The sequence below is a fragment of the Carassius carassius genome, chromosome 12 (assembly GCF_963082965.1).
Source record: "Carassius carassius chromosome 12, fCarCar2.1, whole genome shotgun sequence".
NCBI classification, from domain to species: Eukaryota; Metazoa; Chordata; class Actinopteri; order Cypriniformes; family Cyprinidae; genus Carassius; species Carassius carassius.
In genome coordinates, this window is record NC_081766.1 from 11,704,016 (window position 1) to 11,728,644 (window position 24,629).

At 35.7% G+C, this 24,629-nt stretch overlaps 1 protein-coding gene across 2 annotated transcripts in view; it reads right to left on the reverse strand.

Moving 5' to 3' along the window:
- Window positions 1-24,629, reverse strand: part of astn1 (astrotactin 1) — a 233,134-nt gene that overhangs the window by 72,293 nt on the left and 136,212 nt on the right. For both annotated transcript variants that reach the window (XM_059563470.1, XM_059563469.1), the window contains exons 14-16: window positions 22,189-22,316; window positions 3,671-3,775; window positions 810-998 (exon numbers count right to left, since the gene is read on the reverse strand). In XM_059563470.1, coding sequence (XP_059419453.1) covers window positions 810-998; window positions 3,671-3,775; window positions 22,189-22,316 — 422 coding nt within the window. The remainder of the gene's footprint in view (window positions 1-809; window positions 999-3,670; window positions 3,776-22,188; window positions 22,317-24,629) is intronic.

Genomic DNA, 24,629 nt, shown 5'->3' on the forward strand with positions numbered 1-24,629 from the left:
CCAGTCAGCCATCTCACATATGCCCTTGCCCCCTTTTATTGGCGGAACAGATGTGACCAACCTCCCGAGGGCTGTGTTGAGTTTTACTTCCTCAGCCCCTGTCAACATCCTTTTCCAAATGGACTTTATATTATGACAAAACCAAACTTTGGGTGCAACGGGTTAAACTTCTATCTGCATGTCTAGACAATTATTTATTTTTTTAAATCGATGCCTTATTATTATTTATTTAGACCTGTATAAATATTACAACATTTACAAACATCTGCATAATTTATGGACAGATAAAATAGTTTAGCTCTGTTTATCTCCTTAGAAAATCTAAAGGTTTATCTACTCATAAAATAAACGTTGCACCCTAAAGCATAAAAACAATGATTCTCATTTACTAACCATGGGTAAAACCAGTGCATCTTCATACAGAAAACATGATTTATAAGTCACATTTGTCCTATTTTTAGGATAATACTTACAACTTAAAATACTTAAAATAATAATAATAAAAAAAATAGAAAATATTGTATGGTTACTTTTTTTTTTTTTTTTTTTTTACTGCTGCTAGTGCTACTACTACAACTACTACTGCTATTGCATAAACAAGCAGCCTTTGCACAAGTCAAATTATTATTAATAGTATTATTATTATAAATTAAATAAGCAGTTTTAAAATAAGTCTTACTATTTACAAAACAAACATACATCGGTGCATAGTATGCAACTTTATGTGCTTTTTAGTGAATGAGATCCAATAAATTATAATCTAAACCAGCAAATTTAATACCTTAAATTCATATATTTATACAGCTTACCTTTGCTGATGTCCTGATACTCCAACCACAGCTGCCGTTGGACTTGCTTGTTGGGATACCATATGGTACAGGATTCCTCAAAGCCATACGCTGCCTCCTGGATAAAATGGTTGCCAAACTCTTTTAAAATGGACACAAAGTCACTGCGCAGGGTGGCCCCATCCAGTGAATGAACTGCTGAACTGAAGGCTGAAGAAGAAAGGTAAAGGAAGGAGTTATTTAGATGTGTGAGAGGTTTTAGAGTATTGCATCAAACTTCAATTTCATCTCAATCAAAAACAGAAGCTGCATTATAGATCAAACAAAAGAGAAAAAATCAAATTATGTTGATCTATGAGAATTACAAAGCTTTATTATTACATGCTGGTTTTCAGTGCAGCTACAATACGCATGAAGGATTCAGAACTTTATTGTCAAAGATTTATTACTGTCTTTACTTTCCATATTCAACCCAGTTCCACATACTGCAGTACACATAACAAAGCAAAAAGTGAAAACATGATTTGTCAGTGCTCTGTGTGACATGTTATCTGGGGAAACAAAGGAAGGATAAACAACAAGGCCTCACAGAGGTTTTGAGTGGGCTGATGCCTGAGCTTTTAAACACTTTTTTTTTCTTTCTTTTTTTTTAAACAGAATATCCATAATAAAACTTAAATGTAAACAGAATTTAAATTTCCCTGCAGTACTTTAGAATATAAAGTACTTGTTTACATGCACTGAATACCTCTGAAACTTTTGTCAGACAACAGAATTCAATTTGTTTGCATGTTAACAAAACATTGTTCATTTAATAAAAACATTTCATCTGGGTACATGCAGGGCTGGACTGGGACAAAAAAATCGGCCCTGGCATTTTTTGGTCCAGGCGGCCCACCACCACTTCGATATACAGTATACACACTATACCACTCTAAAGCTTTTGATCAGTAAGATTTTTCATGTTTTTTTTAAAGAATTCTCTTCTGCTCATCAAGCCTGCATTTATTTGATCCAAAATACAGCAAAAGCTGCAATATTGTGAAATATTTTTACTATTTAAAATAACTGTTTTTAAACATTTGTAAAATATATTTTCAAATGTAATTTATTCCTTCGATTTTAAAGCTGAATTTTTAGTATCATTTCTCCAGTCACATGATCCTTCAGAAATTGTTCAAATATTCTGATTTGCTCCTCAAAAAATATGTATTATTATTATGTTGAAAACAGCTGAGTAGAACTTTTTCAAGTTTTTTTGATGAATAGAGAGTTTAGAAGAACAGCTTTTATCTGAAATATATATATTTGTAATATTATAAATGTCTTTATCATCACTTCAATTTAAAGCATCCTTGCTACATAAAAGTATTAAATTCTATCAAGAAAAACATTCTGTCGGCCCCTTAAGTGCGTCGGCCCACCGGGAAAATGCCTGGTATGCCCGATTACCAATCCAGTCCTGGGTACATGATCAGAAGAATGGCACCATATTTCAAAACAACATTTTTATGTTGTTTTAATAAGTTATTAATTATTAATTATTAATTATTAATTATTAATTATTAATTATTAATTATCAATTATCAATTTTTAAGTATTGATTATTAAGTAATACGTAAAAATTAATAATTAATAATTAATAATAATAATAATAATAATAATAATAATAATAATAATACATTTCACATTATTCCAATTCCTTTGTGTTTGGGTTTGCAAATTGACCTCCAGTGAGTAAATGGGGAAAAAAAATTAAAATCAGAAATGAAAATGAAAATGTAAAAACTATTTTAAGTCATTTGAAAAATAAATCATTTAATAGTAATGGGATGAGAAGAGAGGGAAATGGTGCGAGCAATATGAGAGCAAGACATTCTAATTTTAGATTGATAGAGAGTATTTCTTATAGAACTGCACTTGGTATCTAACATCTGCTCATTAAATATACGGCGTTCATGAAACAAATTAATTGAATGTGCTCACAGTCCAAATATGTGGTCAAAAATAAATAAATACATAATAAAGTGACAGCATGATGTTTTCCTTTTTTAAAAGTTGTCTTTTGTCTTCCTTTGCACTACTAGTGTCACTAAACAGAATTGAAGAAAAAATAAAGTAATGTTTTGATAGCACCGCTGAGTTTACAAAGACATCAACCTACAGGTGGCTTAGTTATAGTTGTCTCTGAATATTAAGTTGGGATAGTACAAAAAGGTATAAACTTCATCTTTAAATCCCCCAGTTTTAAACACTCTGAGATCAACAAAGCACTGAGAACTGCCTCCTTCACATTAGGCAGCTATATTTGTTGGTATTGAGTTTTTGCTTCACTACCCAGCAGCACAACTGACCGTCACAGTGTGGGCTCTTCAGTGAGCTAATTCCAGACACTCAGACCAAATGTGACCCTGGACCACAAAACCAGTCTTACCTGTAAGTCGCTGGGGTATATTTGTAGCAATAGCCAAAAAAAAAAAAAAAAAAAAACACACATTGTATAGGTCAAAACTATCATTTTTTCATTTATGCCAAAAATCATTAGGATGTTAAATAAAGATCATGTTCCATGAATATATTTAGTAAATTTCATACCGTAAATCATTTTCAAATAGTTGTATCTGGGCCAAATTTTGTCATATCCTAACAAACCATACATCAATGAATGATTATTAAAAGCTTTCAGATGATGTATAAATCTCAGTTTCAGAAAACTGACCCTTTTGTCTGGTTTTGTGATAAAGGGTCACAAATAAGGTACTGCTAGCCTGAAACATCTTCTTCCTAACCACCGTATATGCTGTACTCTTGGTGAAACATATTTGTTGTAAATACTTGATCAATACATCCATGTAAACAGAAGGAAATTGAGAGTGTTTTACCTTGGGAGAGGGTCCACTGATTGAGCTTTACATGGTACATAATGGACCGCAGCTTCCAGTGCTGAACCAATGGGTAACCAGTGACCTCACTGTAGTTTACCATACCTAAATAAACAGAAGATGAGAAAATTTCACAATTAATTACAAAGACAACATAATTAAGCATAAAATATTTAAGTAAAAAGACTGAAATAGTATTTTCTTGTAAAATGTACTCGATTAAATTTATTTTTGGCCCATTTTCCTGGAAGAGAAAGATTGTAAATCTTATATTACTTAATTTCTTTACATTTTTCTGTACTTTTAAGAGCGTGCTAGCATATAGATAAGCTCAAAGGTAACACACGTGGACTAAAAGCCACCTAACTTTAATTATGATTACACTGGGTCTTTAAAAATAAATCTACGTTTATGAAACTAACGGGTTCTGCTTTGTGCCATGTGATGGATCCCTTACTGACAATCCCAGTATGAAATGATTTTTGGAATAGTGTTTGCTAATCCTAACCTTGCTGAATTGGGTACATTGTCTGCTCTTCATAAGCACATGACTGCATTGCTGCAAAATGCACCCTGATCTGCTATTGCTCCAAAATCACAGAATGTGGATTACACAAAATGAAATGAGAGACAAAAAACAGTCAATTCCAAAATGAGTCCTGAAAATGAAAGCACTGACTTGAAACTAAAATAATAATACAATATTTCTGATATGTTTTTCTACACATTGAGAATAAATTACAATTAAAAGTACAAAAATGTAATTTGTTGTGTCAGAAGATAAGTGTTTTATAGAAGATTCTTGCCATAGAGGATTATTATTAATAGAATACGCAGAGTAGCTCAGCAGACTTGTGTGAAAGAAATCCATTGCAGCATTTTTCCATTTATCATTCCAACTCTCTTTAACATATGAGCTGTCGCTTTTTTACCCAAGGTTACCCTGTGAGCTAAAATCTCACATATCGCCATATGTTGAGCGGGCTGTGTAATCAATCATCTCGTCTCCTACAGCAACTGTCAGCCATGCCTTGCCATCTAGGGAATACACATCCATGTTTCAATTTAACCCCGCCTTAATTTATGGCAAATCTGGTTGATCACACAAATTTAAAGCATATCCCATATGCAACATGCTGGCTAGGCATTAGTGCATATTGCTTTCTAAACTTGATCTGACACGTCTTTAAAACTAAACTCATTCTATTATGTCTGTAAAAAATGAATTCCTCTTGACATTATCATGAATCACTTAAGACCAGCTCTAACATACCAATGACTGATTTGCAGAAATAATAAATTCACAATATCTGTAAGCTGTTGATAGGAGGAATACCATTATAAACAGAACACAGGTGCGAAAGACAAGAGCACTATATCAACAGGTCAAAGCATTTTGTCTTATTAAGCGGGAAATTCTTAGACTCTTAATGAGAAAGACAGACACTGAGTGTGTTTACAAGTACATGCTGATACACTCAATAACCAGATAATGTGTAAGGTCATATTAACATCTTAAACTGTTCTTTTATCAGAGACTTACATTGTTAAAGCAAAACCCAATTGGCACACATTTTTGCCTTTTTTTCATGAGTCAGGCAAGGATGCATTAAATTGATCAAAAGTGGAAGAGGTAACAGTAATGACTTTTACATTGTTACGAAAAAATAGAAATACTACTACTACTTCTAATAATAATTTAAAAACGTAAATTAAAATAAAAAATAAAATATAAAAAAATCCCCAAAACAGTAAAAAGTTTTTTTTTTTTAACTTTTTTTTGTTATGCTCACCAAGGCTGCATTTATTTGACCGAAAACACAGTAAAACCAGTAATATTGTAATTTATTCCTGTGATTTCAAAGATCATTTCGTGATCATTCAGAAATCATTCTAATATGCTGATTTGATGCTCAGTATATTAGTGAAGTGAAGTGAAGTGAAGTGAAGTGAAATGAAGTGAAGTGACATTCGGCCAAGTATGGTGACCCATACTCAGAATTTGTGCTCTGCATTTAACCCATCTAAAGTGCACACACACAGAGCAGTGAACACACACACACACTGTGAGCACACACCCGGAGCAGTGGGCAGCCATTTATGCTGCGGCGCCCGGGGAGCAGTTGGGGGTTCGGTGCCTTGCTCAAGGGCACCTAAGTCGTGGTATTGAAGGTGGAGAGAGAACTGTACATGCACTCCCCCCATATATATACATACATACATATACATACATATACATACACACACACACACACACACCTAAAGGATTATTAGGAACACCATACTAATACTGACCCCCTTTCACCTTCAGAACTGCCTTAATTCTACGTGGCATTGATTCAACAAGGTGCTGAAAGCATTCTTTAGAAATGTTGGCCAATATTGGTAGGATAGCATCTTCCAGTTGATGGAGATTTGTGGGATGCACATCCAGGGCACGAAGCTCCCGTTCCACCACATCCCAAAGGTGCTCTATTGGGTTGAAATCTGGTGACTGTGGGGGCCATTTTAGTGAAATCATTGTCATGTTCAAGAAACCAATTTGAAATTATTCAAGCTTTGTGACATGGTGCATTATCCTGCTGGAAGCAGCCATCAGAGGATGGGTACATGGTGGTCATAAATCGATGGACATGGTCAGAAACAATGCTCAGGTAGGTCGTGGCATTTAAACGATGCCCAGTTGGCACTAACTGTGCGTTCACACCGCCTGCGTTGAGAGCGTCAAAAATCGCTCTTGCGGCTCTGCTCACGATGCTGCAGAAAGATTCGTGAGCGCTCAGATGCTCTGACGTAGATCGAATGCTTATTTTGTATTTAAAGCAGCCACAAAGCAAACAAGCTTGTTGATCTCGTGCAGACTAACCACAAGGAGGGTAACGTTATAAGTTAACCTCATTAAATATTGTTGTGGACGAAGTATTAAGATCCTTTACCTAATAATGTATAAAGCACTGTAAAAATACTCTGATGCAAGTAAAAGTCTTGCATTGAAAATGCTACTTAAGTAAATATAATCAAGTATAAACATTACTTAATGTAAGTATAATCAGGGAAATTTGTTTAAAAGTAAACTGGGACTACAGTACTATTATTTATTATATCATTAGATTATTATTCCTATAACGTTACTGCACATCAGCAACTCACCAGTAAAATGAACAATCTCAGACACCTTGGTCCACGTATCACTTTTAATTAATTTTTTTATGTCCCTTACGCAAACAGGGACACATCATAGATTATTGCAAACGCGAAACAGCAATAATCAACCTGTCCCCCATTGTGCTTGGGAACTTATGTGGTCGGAGCTGCGTTCTCTGGAATCCTCTCGACGCCGGCGGTGTGAACGCACAGTAAGGGGCCTAAAGTGTGCCAAGAATACATCCCCCACACCATTACACCACAACCACCAGCCTGCACAGTAGTCACAAGGCATGATGGATCCATGTTCTCATTCTGTTTACACCAAATTCTGACTCTACCATCTGAATGTCTCAACAGAAATCGAGACTCATCAGACCAGGCAACATTTTTCCAGTCTTCATCACATTAATTGCATTAATGAGAAATTGAGAAGGTATTTCTTATAATCCTTCACGTGAGCTTATATATATATATATATATATATATATATATATATATATATATATATATATATACACATACTTCTATTCAGCAAGGATGCATTAAATTGGTCAAAAGTGACAGAAGTTCTAAACATTATATAATAATGATTTGAGTTATCAAGCTTCTTTTTCTTAGTTATTAGTATTTTGTACATGTAAACACACTTATGGACTCTAACACAGTTGAACAAAGAGTCCAATTCGTTTGAAGCACAACACCTCCAAATCCATATGCTCCCGCGCTCTCTGGGGCAGACGGCTTTCTGAAACAGGCACAAATGTGATGAATAAGCTTCTTAATGTGCTGCTTTTGCACTATCCTCACCTTGTGCAGTTCCCACTTAAAACCATCTAAAAGAGAACACGTGTGTGCCCCTGTAGAGTGCGGTGGTGAGAGTGCGGTGCACGTCAAAGTTTGGATAAATAATAACAAGCGCCCCTCTTTTCTTTTTACTTTACTAAATCCCTTGCTAAATCCCTCTGCTTCATAGGGCCATGTCTACTTTTTACACCTTTGGTGCCTAGCTCTCATTGTCTGATAGAATGATTAATATGACAGAACTTCACATCACAAACACAAGTTCAGAGGTTGCAATCATCTTTGCCATTCTGCTGCATGCCTTTGGGTGGTGGCATCATTAGCAAGGAATGATCAGGCACGCAGGCAAACAATTAAGGCCCACACTCCTATTTAAATCTGAAAGTGAGCACAAAAAAACAAAAACAAAAAAACTAATAAACAACAATCCTTATGCATCAGTTAGCAAGATCTTAAATGTAAACGCACATAAATGTACACATTGTCAGACATGTATCAAAATCACAAGACAGGAGAAAATCTTAACCCTTAAAGACCTAGAACATTTTTGGGGCGCCTGACACACCTGCACTTCTCTTTGTTTTTCAGACCTATTCTAGCAGTCAGCATCAAGTGCCATATATAATCAAATATATTTTCAATCTGAGTATGAACTATAAACACAAACTATGCAGCATAGGCTATAGTAAAACAATTGCACGCATTGTCTTCAACAATACAGTGCAAAAACAGTGCAAATGATTCACAAACTACACAAAATGAGTGAGAAATACTCACAGTGTAACAGAAAAAAACAATGCAAATTATCTTTTTGAACTATATATTTTGTATAATTATTTAATTATAATAGACATAATATAAATGAGAGTTCCACTGATTGTAATCTGCATCAGAATCGATTTTACCGAGACATAACTTAATGACCATAAATCCCAGTGCTTTATCAGATATGTACCACGGTTTCATCCTTGGTTTGATTTGTTTTATGTCAAAGTTCTCTGCGTGTTTTTTTTGTGTTTTTCAGAGAGTTTTCTCATGCGAATGTGTTAGTTTGTGTTTGTTTGTGACTTCACTTCCACTTTGTGTTCGTTCATATTTCAAAAGCAATATGTTAAGTAGTAGTTCAAATGACTACTTATTGGTTGAATATGGTACAGTTTGAACCAATCTGGGCTCGGGGGTGGGACTACGCGTCAACAATCATTTCTGCTTGGCTCAGAGGAATGAAAGCATTGGTTTCTTCTGACGAATCAATGTTGTCCAAATGTGATGACGTAATCACGTGCACTACGACACCTCTGAATATCCAAATGAGATAAATAGGATCTCTCTGAAAATCTCTGGTTTACATCACTTTTTAAAGCATTCAGATTGGATTAGCGGTTCAAAAGTTATTAAACATTAAAAAACAACAGTTATTTTTAGCCGCGGGCGGCTATATCAGTCTTTGAGGGTTAATATGAAACGGCACACACTCTATGCATTGAACAGTGGGACGACAGCCCATAATTCATGAAGGTGTGGGCAAATTTTTGTTTAAACAACCACTGGTAGTAGACTTCGTATGACTCATGAAACCACATTAAAGGTGCCATAGAATGCAAAAATCACTTTTATAAGGTGTTTGAACACAGCTGTGTGGCTGCAGTGTGTGAAAACAACCATCCTATAATTGTAAAAAAATCAAGTCACTCATTGTTTTATAATTCCAAAAAATCATAAACAGTCTCTCTACACAAACAGTTCCAGACTATGATGACATAGTCTGTGAAAGTCCTGCCCATTTTGACACTGTCTGCCCTATTAGCATATACACAGCCCTGAGTGAAAAGCTGCTGTCCACCATTACTGTTCTCTTGCTGTAGCTGCTGGAGATACAATGTCAGCAACAAACAGCCATTAAAAGTGTTGTGTGTTGGAATGCACCAATGGACATTGGAGTCTCCATAGACCACTGAGGACACAGTGGTTAAATTTTATTTTCGAAGGAAATATAAAAAAAAAAAAAAAAAAAAGTTCTATACTTTGTGCTAACATTTTACACCAGACTGTCTCACAAACGAGGGTCAGTCCAGCACTGGAGTTAGAGGGATAGATACCAATTTGTGCACAAACGTCCAGACTCCAGACAAAGCAAGCATCACGTATTTTGAGACAAAACTTTGCATACATACTCTGGGGACATCAGAGAACAATTTAAAATATTGTATCAATGCATTCTATGGCACCTTTAACAGCTGCACCCTGAGTTCACTCTTGGATGAGCGGAGGAATGGGTGACTACAGCAGAAATAACTAAACATTGGAATGTACTTCAGATCACAGCAGGCTGATCTAATAGAGGGCAAATGGTGAAAATGTGAAATCGACTCTAACTCAGCACACTGATAAGAAAACAGGTGTTAAAAGTAAAATGTAAAAAGTTTCATGTGGTAACATAAAAAAAATATTTTATTATGGTGTTAATTAAGTGAAAACAGAAGTGAATCAACCTCACACATTAAGTCACACGTAAAGTATTTTTTAAACATTGTATAATGCTGTAAAAAAAAATAATAATAAAAATACATAAATAAATCTGCACTACAAGTGTCAAAACTGTACATTATACCAAAACAATATCATTTTTACACAATAGCGAGAGTGGAGTGGTGGAGTACAGTGCTGACATTATGTCAAGTGAATTTTTTAAATGGGTTCACAGCCAGACATACACACATGCCAAAACATGGAATACAAAAATCAACAATAGTTTCCATCAACCAATATATCTTTAAATAATTTAAACTTTCAGAAAACCTAAACATTTTGCCAAAAAAAAAAAAAAAAAAAACAACTGTGCACAGCACTATTACAGTTACAATTAATTGCTTACACTGTAGTTGTCTCTGCAGGATAGAACACAGTATTTTAAACTGAACTTGAATACTTCACCTTTAACACCTTTGTGTAAAGAAATTTATTATTAAGTTAAGGCAACTCATTAAACCAGTCATCTGAGAAACTGGCAGAACTTCTTTTAGAACTGTCTTTCAAATTAAAAAGAGATCAAGATATCAGATTTTCGGCAGCACAAGCACACATGTAAAATGAAATGACAGTTTACAGGCTGTGTACTTGTGTGCTGTCAGTGACGCTGCGAGGTGTAAATGTGTGAAAACACAAGTATATTCTAATGTTTCTGGTTATTAAAGCTCCTTAGTGACATTTAAGAGTCATATTTTGGCTGACTGACATTTACAGCCCTACAAATTAGCATACATGAATAATGCATTACTTTTGAGTGCATCCTGTAATAGAATTAAAAAATCATGCTTACAAATTAACACCGTAAACAATTTGGCCAAAAGGACACTATCCGTCAAGATGACCTATCTGTTCCTAATATAGACGCTCGAGGAGGAGCGGACACTTCTTAACAGATCAAGGTGACACACTTTCCCTCTCTGCCACACCGAGGGATCTCTCTATCAGAATCTCCAGACATCAGAGCAGATAGCTGCCTCTGTGCTTTACTGGTCAATGGGCCATATGGTGCCATTCTAATTGAGAGGGAATTTGGGAGAGAGACTTTGTGCTCCAGAATGAATCACTGATGTCAGTGATCAACAAGGGTTCTCCAAACCAACAAGAGCACAGGGAGAATGGATGTTGACACCACCACCGCTGTCAGTTTCCTTAACTGGACATGAACATGCACATAAGTTTCTTTCATTCAACTCATCACCCCACAACTTCCAGATCCCTGTCGATGTCAAAATTGGGATGTTTGCATTGACCACAGGCATCTGAAGGGCAACCCGTGAAGGATCCCGGGCCCATGCTGTGGCACCCAATGTATTAATTATCACATTTAATGTTGGTGGCTAATTAATTGATGTTTATATCAGGAAATGGCTCCAGCAATTCTATGCAATTAATCAGTGTCAAAGAATAAATTACTGTAAACCCCAAATGTGATTACCGTTGAGGACTGCGCCCAAAATTGAATTTTAATGGGGTTTCCTTTTTCTTTCTCTCTGTGTATGCCACATCAAAATCTTTTTAAGTTTTGAACTGAAATTATGTATTTATTGTCAAAATATATATGAGTGAATATAGTAGAACAACAGAAGTTGTTTAGATGATGGATGAAATGATTGTAATATGTCGATATACTCTTAATTCAATCCACAAAAAAATGGCAAAACTTATTAATTAGGAGATGCAATTAGCAGCAGAAAGGTTTAAGCTACTACATTCTGCAGAATGTTCACGCACAACTGGATTCCAGTTTGCACAATTATAAAATAAAATAACAGTGACGTTTGTGAACTGCTCAACTCGGTTTGTAACACAAGCAGGTGTAATACAAGGGACAACATTGCCACACTGCCTTAGCAACTGTGTTGGGGGCATGTAAGGTAAAGAACAAATCAAAATATGAAAAACACTTTTTCAATTATAGCGGAACAAGCAAAGCTATTTTTACCCTTCAATTCATTTTGAACTGAACTGAACCATTAGAGTAGGGTATAATTTTCTTGGCATTCGACAAGTGCAGCGTTACGGTAGACAGAAATTCCACATTTGTATATTAATAAGTGACAGATGCAGCAGACCACACAAACTGCAAAAGCACAACATGCTGTCTCTGAAAAGCATAAACCATAAATAAACAAAGATGACAAGGAAATGTGATGTATTCTGATATCACATATATCAATTAAACATGAACTTCACAAATCATCCATAGGCTCTGTAATACATCTTCTTGAAAACCGAGAATTAAACATCCAAAATGCAGGACTATAAAACCAAAACTCTTTAACAAAAGGCATTTGTCTGCCCTACAAGAACATAGTGTAAAAATGTGTCAAAGAAACAAATTGTGTGTTATCTAGTTGAGATGTTAAAAGTTGCTAGAGATAACTAGAGATAAAGTTATGGGCAAACTTTTAACACCTTATTGTTGAATGTGGTTTACAATGGCTTTGCAATAATCAAAATGCATGAATGCAACTTATTTTATGTCACGTTTCCAATAAACTGAGAGAACAAATGGAAAGACTCATTAAAGTTGCACAAAATGGAATTATGAGTGGTCCGAGCCTGTCAGTATTTTACAGATGTTTTATATACTATGGAAGTAACAGTGCCGTTTAGAAATGTATTGTAGATATTAAGAACTGAAATGGGTTTCAATGTTTACCTGGGAGCAAGTACTGGGAAAATAACAACAACTTCATAATACAAACACAGAGATGACATACATGTTAATAAAACAAAAACACAAACCATGATGGTACTATAAGACTATTGAGTGGCTACGTTAATGTATAAAAAGATTGCTTTGCTGATGCCACAGGCTGCCTTGGGAACTGATTTGGAAAGGATCCCCTGGAGCTTTTTTTTTACCTCTTCCAATTCCAATTACTGACAGGTCTAATAAAGTATAGATAGCAATGTGAAGAAAACATCCTAAAGGAGCACCTGTCATAAGAATAAACATGAACCGTGTTCTGTATTCTGAGACTGCAACAAACAAATACTCAAGTGGAAATTCATTAGAGTTAAAAGTCAAGGTTTTATTATTATTATTATTATTTTATTTAAACTAGGAGATATTTTGTATTGTGGTTTTTGGGAAAAATCACAGACTGTATAGCAATTAAGCAAGTGAATCAACTCCTGGGTCAACATGCTAATTTGTTTGATGAACTGTAAGTTTGCATCTCATCTAAAGAAGATGCAAGTCTGAATCGTTATTTATAAAAAAAAATCTGCTTCCTGCTCAAAATCCAGATGTGGTCGGATCAAAGAGCCTTTTGGCTCATACCCTAAAAGTGGTAATTTCAAGAAGCATTAAAAATTATCCGCGTGGTATTTTGAGATAAAACTTTGCATACACACTTTGGGAACACCAGAGAACAATTTAAAATATTGTTTCAATGCATTTGTATTTCTTCTTCTTCCCCCATCTGTCTTGGCTTTTGTGGACCCTTATGCCTGTTTCACACTGCAAGCGTGAGTGGTGTAAGCACCGTGCATTTTTTTCAGTGTGCATTCACACCGGCAGCAGGAGCAGCACGTGAGCATCAAGCAGGAGTGTCATGTGAGTAGCAGTAAAGCGGGGGTTTTGGCACCGAGTCTATTTTTGCTGCGCTGCTGACGCTCAATTGAAGTGACAGCACACTTTTGATAAACAAAATAAACATGATTTCACACAAAACATGCTAAAAATGCACAAAATAAGCATGTCTGGTGTGTTTTAACACACATTGGAGTATGTCAGGAAAGAAAACGAAGAATCAAAATATGTATTGAAGATTTACCCATTTTAACTTGCTCAATTGTCAAGCATATTATAACTTTAAATATTTTATCAAACACAACAATTCAATTCACGAACAATTCATCTAGCTCAGGATCTTAAAATTACAATGGAGAATATACATAGGAATTTCATTATTCATAAATTATTGACAGCTTCTGTAAATATTGTATTCTGTAAATAATGCACGTGTGCACTTACAATTGACCTGACAAACTTAGGCCTTTTATTTATTTTCAGTTCCACAGTTACAGAAACTGAGCTATAGACAAAATAAATGCACATGAAACATACTGACATCTTCAATATTTGGCCTAACAAAAATATTATGAACGCTCAGCGTGTTCACACACCTTTTCATTGTTTAAATTAATCTCTGTGAACAAATAATGTCTTAAACATAATATTCTCACTTAGCAACTAGCTAAGATAGAATGAATAATTATATTGCTCCAGGTCTTCAGTTACAAAAACAGACAATAAGGCACAAATTACAAACAAGGACACAAGACGAACAGACACAAAACAATTGTATAAATCATATTGACAGCTTCTAAGAAAAATATTAAGATTTAAATTACGATTGGCTAGAAACGCATATAGTCTATTGTTTTATTCTATTTTTTTTTTTTTCAGCTCTACACAAATCAATTTTGAGATTCTTACCAAGCCTAATGAGTAGTTAAAATCCAACGAATAATTCACATTTCTCCCAATCAGTTACTAAAACAGAGCTTAATCACAAGTAATTTACATAAAGCATATTGACAGCTTCTATAAGAAATGGACACGAATATTATGGACACACACTTAGCTATAATATGGTTAATACCACATATCTGGGTAAGTGCCTGTGGTAAAAGTATGTATTAATAAAATAATAATGATAATAATAACAGTATAAACAGCATGTTCTACATTTGAGTATGTCTGAAACTACATGATAGGAGCAGTTTTCCCTCACGCGAATCCCAGTGTTAACAAATTTTAAGACTTCAAAATAATCAAGTTTATAACTGACCAAGAGAACTAATTTATAGCTGCCCTTGTAAAGAAATTTGTAGCTTTGGAGCCGCTGCTGTGACTCTGTACAAATGCTTCCAGTGTGAATACTCTGCCATTTTTTTTTAAGTGTATATAATTACTTTGTATATCAAAAAAATAATAACACCTCATTTCCCACAAAGCATGCATTGCTCTTTTATTTAATTATTATTATTATTTTTTGAATTACAATTCAATATATTATTCTTCTTGACATTCCAATTCAAATTCCAACTCATGAATAGAAAGGAAGCCAAATCTTTAACTCAGAATTGTGCACAACCTTGTAAACCACTACAGATATACTAGAGATGAAAGATAACATACTAAAAATAGCAAGCACACAAAGTAATAAATCACAGACAAAGACACAGACAAAGTTTTACAACTCACACCATGGTCACCTATCAAATGACAACACCACCTGCTAGACAGCAAAACTGTCCATTACAGAACTCAAGCAGAAATAACACACAGCCAAGTAATAATAGCACGGTAGATACTCATTGGCTCAACTTCTTCCTGTGTAGCAACTAGGAAACCTAGACTGAAACTGCAAGGTGGCATCTGCATACATGAGCGGTGATGAAAGAAGATCCAAACATGAAACAGGAAATCTCCTGCTCATCGATCCTGCCAGGCGATTCTTTGGGATTACAGGAACTCCCACTGCAGAGCATCCACAAAAGCCTAACTTGATTGGATACATCCGATTAAATCTGGAACTTCTCACTTCTGTGCCGTCTTCAAGAGCTGCTTTTGGGAGATTGCCCAAGCACAGCTAATTCTTAAGAAACAGTGAGAAATCCATGTGTCAGCCATTTCACTCAACTCTCTTTGCAGCCTCCTTTGTGTTTGATGATCAGTGGCATCTATTCATCCTACACTCACCACCCGGTACCTGCCCAGCAGGCTGTATATTTTGAAGTAATTTCTTCTAGTATTTTCATTTCAGTTACCATGAAATCGGGCTGACAGGCAAATTGTATGTCACAAAGACAAGCAGTGCCATTTCTAGGCATAGCTGAAGGGGCACCAGCTGACGGGGCGCCAATGAGTGCTCATACTGGAACTACATCGCTACATTTTAGCAACATCACTGGGCTAGAGTATTGTTGCGTGCAAAGTTTGCATTTGCTCATCAATGCCATTAGATCAATGGGCTCTGTCAGTGCTTTGGCAAGACAAGTATTTTATTTTATTTTATTTTATTATACAGTGTACAAAATCTGTATTTTGTTTAGGCAGTATTCGTGGCAGTTGATAAATCATGTTGCGAGATTTGTCCAAAAGGTTTGTGTGACGAGTGGGGCAGGGCCGAGAGACGTGGGAACAGGAGCGAGGCCGGTGGAGTGATTGGAAATGAGCGACACCTGCTCGACCCACCAGTCTCGAGTCCCACGGAGGAGATGGAGGGATATAAAACCGGAGCGACGACAGTGACGGACGAGAAGGACCAGGCTTGGGTTTTAGTTGTGTTTGGTTTTTATTTGTGCGCGTCAGTCGTCCGTGAGGGGCTGACGCGCTGTTTTATCTTTATTTTGTCATTAAAGTTTATATTTGATTGTCCGCCGGTTCCCGCCTCCTTCCCGTGATCATGGAGTTTTAATTCGTTACAGTGGTGCCGAAGCCCGGGAGAAGGAGGGACGCGCTGCTGAAGATCCCTCGCCGCTGTGGTGAATCCGCGGTGCCATCGAGCAGGCAAGGGTGTTAGTTGCCGGGGACCGACAAGCTCGCTGCTGGCAGCCCGTGAAGTGGAGGGGCAGCTGCCGTCCGTGAGGGCTGTAGGACCTATGTTATTCATGTATTCATGTATCATGTAATGTGTGTTATTATATAAGTAATTTCTTCTAGTATTTTACGATTGCCACGAAACCGTGCTGGCATGTGCATGCCTTTGAAAGAAACTCCAGGCGAATTGTATGTCACAAAGACAAGTATTGCTTAACCCGGCATCCCCACCCTCAAAGAATCTCCATCTGTGGCCATGAATGTGAGTTACCTTTTGCATCAGGAGGCAGAGATGATTTTCCTCCTTTCTTTCTTCCAGCTGGAAATCTGCTTGGTGCCAATGTGCTTTCTACCTGCATTCCAATTAATTCAAGATGTATTTGCCTTTCAAAGCTTCTCGGCCTTCTTCCTTTCCCATTGGATTAATTGATGGAGTCCTCTGGTCCTATGATGAATGACTTCCAGCCCAGAGATGAATAGAAAGATGAATGCATTGCCCTGAGAGTGTTGGGAGGAACGACTCTGGGAGTGCTGACATAGTGACAAATACACTGACCGTTGCACCAACTTGCCCAAATCAGCAAGGGAGGGTGGCAGAGGCCTGACAACTTCAAAGACCGCTCGGGTATGTGCCACTTGCCCGTACCATGCCCAATTACTTGAGCTAGTAGCTAATTTAACCTCAGGTGAGTTTCAGAACTGACGGCTCGAGACAGTCAAGGGAAAAACACAGTGATGATGTATTAAGGGCATTGGCGAGAAACAAAAGCGTATCTTAAAACAGGAGCTTAAACATTTTTTATCCCACTTCTTAAATGCTGCCTCAAAGAATTTTGCAACAAGGTTACAAGCAGCAACAAGAAGGAAACTTCATTTAAAACTTGACTGTAACTTAAAAGGACAATATAATCCAAACAAAACAAGGAAATCCTGAAACCTGTAATTTCCCCCGCAAATCAAATTGATTATGGTTGAAAGTTTGAGGTCGACAGCATGTTTTCATGCTTTTGAAAGAAGTCTATTATGCTCTCCTTTTGTTTAATCAAAAATAAAAACATTAAAATATTATTAAAATTTAATACAACTGTTTTCTGTTCAATATACTTTCAAATGTAATTTAGTCCTATGATGGTAAAGCTGAATTTTTAGGAACCAGTACTTCAGGCCTCAGCTTCATATGATCCTTTAGAAATTGTTCTAATACAGTAAAATAACAATCACAAGTTAAATGAACTGAAGGAATCAGAGAAAACACAATTTACACAGATGAGACCGGATACTGAAAACACAGAAACTTAAGTACTAATACAGCAATGATAATTAATGATAATTAACTGAACAAAGGAAAATCAGAACTAAAAGGTAAGGTTTTTTTTTTTTTTGCACGTAACAAATCTTACTGACCCCCAGAGGTGGAAAGAGTACAAAAATATTCTACTCAAGTAAAAGTACCATTACATTAATGAAATTTTACTTAAGTACAAGTAAAAGTACCAGTCTAAAAATCTACTCGAGTAAAAGTAAAAAGTAGCTCATTTAATATTCACTCAGAGTAAAAATTACTTAGTTACATTTTAACAGTGGGAGGGAGTCAAAATGGGACAGGCCAAGAGTGTCAAACTCCGTTCCTGCAGGGCCACAGTCCTGCACAGTTTACATTTAACCCTAATTAAACACACCTGATCCAGCTAATCTAATCATTTAGGTTTTTAATTAAAGGAAACAGTTATTTAGAATAATAAAACATTTGGGCTGTTACCAGGCAAATCAGTATCAACAAACTCATCTTTTAATGCAGAGGAAATGCAGAAGATTCATTGGAGGTGGCATTTAGATGTATTACACTGTTAAGTGCAGGACAAGAATGCATTTAACCTGCAGTTACAAATGCATGAATAATGTTTTGATATACAAGACATAAAATGTTGAATACTCATTTGAAATGATAAGAATTTAATTATTTTAAAAATAATCAAAAGATACTTTAAATGTGAAATAAAAATGGCCTGTATGTGTCAGCAATTCACTGTTAATAAGTGAGTCATTGCGATTGAACCGAATCATTTAAACGGTTGATTCATTCAGGAACGAAACACTGTCACGTTGCTCAGAGACGCAAAACTGTGCTTTGGTGGCTGTGTTTGGAATTATTTTCTGTTGTAGAAATAGAGCTAAAAAAGGCAATATGGTGTCTAAAACGCAAGTCTCTTAATTAACTTGTTTACTGAACTGTTATATATATGTATGTATATATTCATGATGATTTTTGGAGGAAAAGATGGCATTCTTTGTGTGATTTTGATTTAATATATGAAATTATATAAATATGTGAATTTTCTGCCCCTATATCTTCAATTTTGTGATCATTCTAAATGCATTTTAGGAGACCGAATCACACAGTGAAAGAACGCACTATAAATGCGCGCGCACATCATTAAAACAAAAAACATGATATTAACGCAGATGATATATATAGCACACTCCTCACCACTGTCTTTTTGGCTAATTTGTGCAAAACCTCTTGCTAAAATGTCAAAGCTACATTTTAACCACCAATGCAACGATGCAATTATTTAGCTTACCTCTACATTCTTGCGAAGGGTTGATGTCTTGTCGAGATTTTATAAGCTGCTAGTTTGGTCTTCCTAGGCAAGTACAGCTTACACTGCATAATGGAGCATACATATGGCCAGGGGTTCACTTCATTCCCTTCGAGTTCAACTTCAGAATATGACGGGGTTTCGTTTTCAGCAGTGTCTGCACCACTAACGCCTGTTTTGACCGTCTGCATCTTTCTTGTGATTTTAGCGCCAGTTTGTCCTCCTGCCCATTATTTACTGACGTAGTTTCCAGGGAGCGATTTTTTTTTTTTTTTTACTCAGTAATTAATGTGTTTTAAAATGTAGCGAAGTACAATACTTCAAACAAAATATACTTAAGTAAAAGTAAAATTACAGATTAAAAAAATTACTTTAAAAAGTATTAGTACACAAAAAAGCTACTCAATTACAGTAACGCGAGTAAATGTAATTCGTTACTTTCCACCTCTGCTGACCCCAAACATTTGGTGTTGTATATCAGCCAATCAGAAACATTCATTTGCATGCTCAAGACAACTGTCATTAGTAGATCAAAGGGATTCACCCAAAAATGTTAATTATATAATCCTTTATTCACCCATTTCAAACTTGTATGACTTCTATGATGACCTCTAAAATAATCTTGTATAACACACAAATACCTTGACTTGAATCAAAGTGTTCTGCTGGTGAAAGGACAGAAGATGTGCACTCCAAAGAGCTTTCAAGGCATGCAATTACAAGTCTAAATATCGCACATATGTCTAATATGACTAATGAGTCATGTATTATGCATAATTTGCAGTTCCTGCAGTAGAGGAACTTGGAAAGTATCAGGTGCAGAAGTGATAAGTCCGAAGGGCGGGAGAGCTCCGCACTGAACCACCTGCCTCATATGCCTTCCTCCCAGGCCTGCAGCACATCACACTGCAATAGATAAATAACCTCTGTCTTCACATCCAAGGCCTCAAGCATGACTGACAGAGGATGACTCTTCAAGATTACCCATTTTAATCTTTCCGCAAGTATCCAATATGACCTCTCATAAGTCTCATCTGATGCCATGACTATTATGTCTGAAGACCAGCAATGTCAACCATTGTTTCATTGAGCGAATGCACCTGCACTCCCCAGAAGCTCAAGCAATATTAAAGACCAACACCAGACCATTTCATACACTTATGACCTTTAGACTGGATTACAAATTGGAGTTGAATGGTGGTTAGGGAATCAAGTTAGCCATAATAAAACTGCTGTAAAATGTGATAAATGTCAACTTTTCCTTCTCTAAATTTAGCACTGGGCAAAACTAGCTGTTCAACAACTGGGGCTGGCAATTGTGTGAAGTGTTCGTTTGCTACAATTAATAATAATAATAATAATAATAATAATAATTATATATATATATATATATATATATATATACATACACACACACACACACACATACATATAGTGAGTTAGTTGATTGACACCCTGGTAGCAACTCCAGATTATATGCATCCTAAGTAAAAATTCAGACTAGATTTTTTAGCAATGCATAAAGTCTGTTCAAGGACTTATGACAAAATACACATGAAAAGATTCAATATATAAAGAAACACAAAGATATGCAAATTACATAACATGCTGTAGCTGGCAATAGCTGCCGGACCAAGAAAACAAACAAGCACAGAAGATTTAGATTTAGTTTGGCTTTTCCTGCTGTTTATTTTACATCAGACCTTAAGGACTATAATCCTTCATTCTTTGGCAGTATGATATGGGTGGCCGAAGCCAGAGGGGAAGAGAATGATGAAAGACGCCGCATTCTGAAGCCTCATTTGACGGTACAGGATTTCCATGCTCTCCCCTTTTCTTTCTCATTAACAGGAGCATAAAAGTTTATATAGGGTAAGGGGCTGCCACACAGAATACCTCTACCACGGTAAACTCCAGAGGGGAGTCAGATTGGTCAGCTAATAAATCCTGACAGAGGCAGAAGCATCCAGAAGCTCCTGAAAAATTATTTAGTGAATACCCTCTCTGTTTTCCGCCTCTTCATCATCCACATGATCTGGCAGGAGATAATGTGAACCAGTCGAGTGATTGCGAGTTTTAAGAAAATTTATAGCATATTAGAACAAACACAAACACTGAAAACGCATGTGGACCGACATGACCTGAAATATTTCGCTTTGAATAATTTTTCCTTCTTAGAAAAAAATTAAATAAGTCAAAGAGTACTAGAGGCTGTACTGTATTATGATGTGCAACTATATGTGCTGTGCACTGAAGCCAGGACCTGAACTGTTTATATATATATAAATGTCCATACGTAAAAAAAATATTCATATTTGTGTCATTCAAAGGTGCACACTATCACTTTTGTTAATGTTTTCTCAAAGTTTTTATTCTTTTTGGTCTTCTATTGAAATATACACAGTATGACTCAGCACTCTGAGCCAACAGAACACAACGCCAAGCTCTTCTATGCATGAGTCATTAACTGACAAGATAAAGCCTTCTAGCCTGCTATTTCATGAGGTGGCCTCAGTGAAGCAGTTATAATATTTATCATAAGATATTGTCACTCAGCTTATGTAACACTGCTAGCGCTAACACCATCAAACAGCACTGCTCCTCAAATGAATAAGGTAACAGATTACACAATTCATCAATTTGAACTGTTTTTTAAACCTTGTAATACAGATCTGTGTGATCTGATCTGATCAGATCTGAGGGAGTGGGAGTGAGTGTGTGTGTGTGTGTGTGTGTGTGTGTGTGTGTGTATATATAATCTAGACCTATATATATATATATACACACACACACACACACACACACACACACACACACACACACACACATACATCTAGCCACTGACACGCTCAGTGATTGATCAGGAATTTATAAGTTCTTACCAGTCAGGTACTCTGGATCAGGCACTGGGTCAGACAGCTCCTCATGACACTGGGCTTCATTCGGCACAGATGCAACTACCATGCCATCCGGGAGCTGCTGCTCGATGCCACGGGCAAAGTTCTTCTGCCTAGAAAGCAGAAGATAAAGGAGACAATCTACTTAAAGCACAGTCTCATGTTCACCCATCTGTCGATCACACAAATCCTACATTTCTGGCATATCATTGTAACAAAATCTACAGAAAAAAAAAACATATGAGCATGCCTTTCTTCATTGTTCGTTAAAAGCTCAACGTTTACTGGTTATTTAGTTGTACATTATCCATTTTTTTATTCTTCCTTTAATTTAGCATTATTGTTGAAATGGTTTTCATTTTATTGATCAAATTGCCATGAAACACCACCTTTTTGCAATTAGTGAGTCATTTAAATAAAAATTTATATAAACGGTGTACAAAATATGTTGCAATATTAGAGTGTTTGCATGTTAAGTGCACTAATTGCAAATAGCTTTATATGCTATTTACACAGTGAAAATAGTATTTTCTTTGCACTACGTGTAAATGTTGTTAGATTCAATTTATATAATTATACTTACTACAAATAGTGGCAAATATTGTTTAAACCTCAGCATATCAATGGACATTGAATAACACTATGCCTCACATTCAGTGTATATGATTCTATTTATTAAAATCATAAATTAATGCTGGCTAATTGGGAACTTGAGGTGGATTTGAACTCGTGCCAGTCACTATTTGCACTGAGTGAAAATAGACATCTATTTATTTGTTACTATTTGATTTGGATAAAATATAATTTTAAACCAAGGAGTGAAAGTGTAAGTGGATAGGATACATTTAAAATGGTATTAAGAGATTATTTTCCATATGGCGGCATACAAATCATGGGGAAGCATTAAAATAAGGTAGAGCAGCTCAAAGAGAAAAAGAAAAAGCAAACTGAAAAAGCAGTGCACAATGACAATGAATGACTATATATCTAAATTAGATCTGACGAAGTACTATAGTCTTGAGGAAAGAGTAAGAAAATAAAGTTTGACTTTAAAACTAAACTATATGTAGTTTAACCTATCTTTCCTTTTCCCTTGTTTAGAGTGATGTGAGCAAATAATAAGTATCCAATGGAGACACAACAGCGAAAAATGCAAATATGCACAAACTCTGCATTCTGCATAGAAGATCTGACTCAATATCTCTCAATGTATCTTAAGTTAGATCAAGGTTAAAGTATTCTGGGACCTAGTGTATACATGTATAGAAACTGAACAATGCGATATAAAAATGTATGTCAAAGAAAAGTATGAATAAAAGGAGAATAGGAGAATATAGAATAAACTCTTTCCTTTTCAAAGCAAAATAAGCACCTAGAAAGCACACAAGGGAAATACATAGAATGCAACAAAATTCTAGAATGATCATCTAGTAAATGAGTGAGCATTCAGAAAATTGTAACAGGCAACATTATACAATCTAAATCTTTCTTCAAGCATTACTGTCATATCTAATTTATAAAATGGACTTGGATGAAAGAATTATATTATCTCTGAATAAACAGAGCACTGTATAAATAATTGGGCTTAAACGGGGGAGGAAAAAAAAGCCAGAGGCTTGCAATATGTGCTTCAACTTAATATGAGAATGAAAAGTGGCTGAAGTGGAACAGACTGTCATTTATGTTCGACATATAGTTATATACGTGGAGGTCTACAGTGCTAAATACCCCCGCTTCCTGGATGACTCAAAATGTTGAGCTAATTATAAAGAAAACAATCATTTACTTGGCTAAATAGTAATATCCCCTATTATTTGTAACCCAGAACATTACAAATCAGATTCTACTGATGTATATTAGATTGTAGGTTTTCCAGGGCAAACTAAACCTCAAAAACTGTTTCCAAATATGATCTTTCGAGTGTACTGGAAGGTTCAGTGGAGCACATTCTGGCGAACTTTCTTTGAGCACCAGGGGAATTTCCTCCTCACATCATAGAAATGTAAAAAAGTTGTTTCTCTTGTCAAACTTGAAGCTCACGCTTCAATGGATACTTGCATATTGAAATATTAAAAGCTCTGCATTATTGCTTGTCAAAGTCACATCTGATAAAAGGTTCAGTTCTCCCCAGAGCCAGTCCAGCTAAATAGAAATGTGCAATAAATTAAGGGGCCAATAATTTTAATAAAAAATTATGCATATGGCTCAAAAATGTCTGATTTTTTATTTTTTTTTACTTGGCAACAATTGCTGCTTATAACCCCTGTGAATTAAAATAGAATTTTGGTGCATAGTAATAATAACAACAATAAAGCAATATTAAATTTAAATGCATTACAAAAAGAAACTATTTAACAGATAAACTTGCATGTTTTCTAAAGCTTTTAATGCTTGTTACTTTTCCTGTATAATCTAAAATCTAAAAA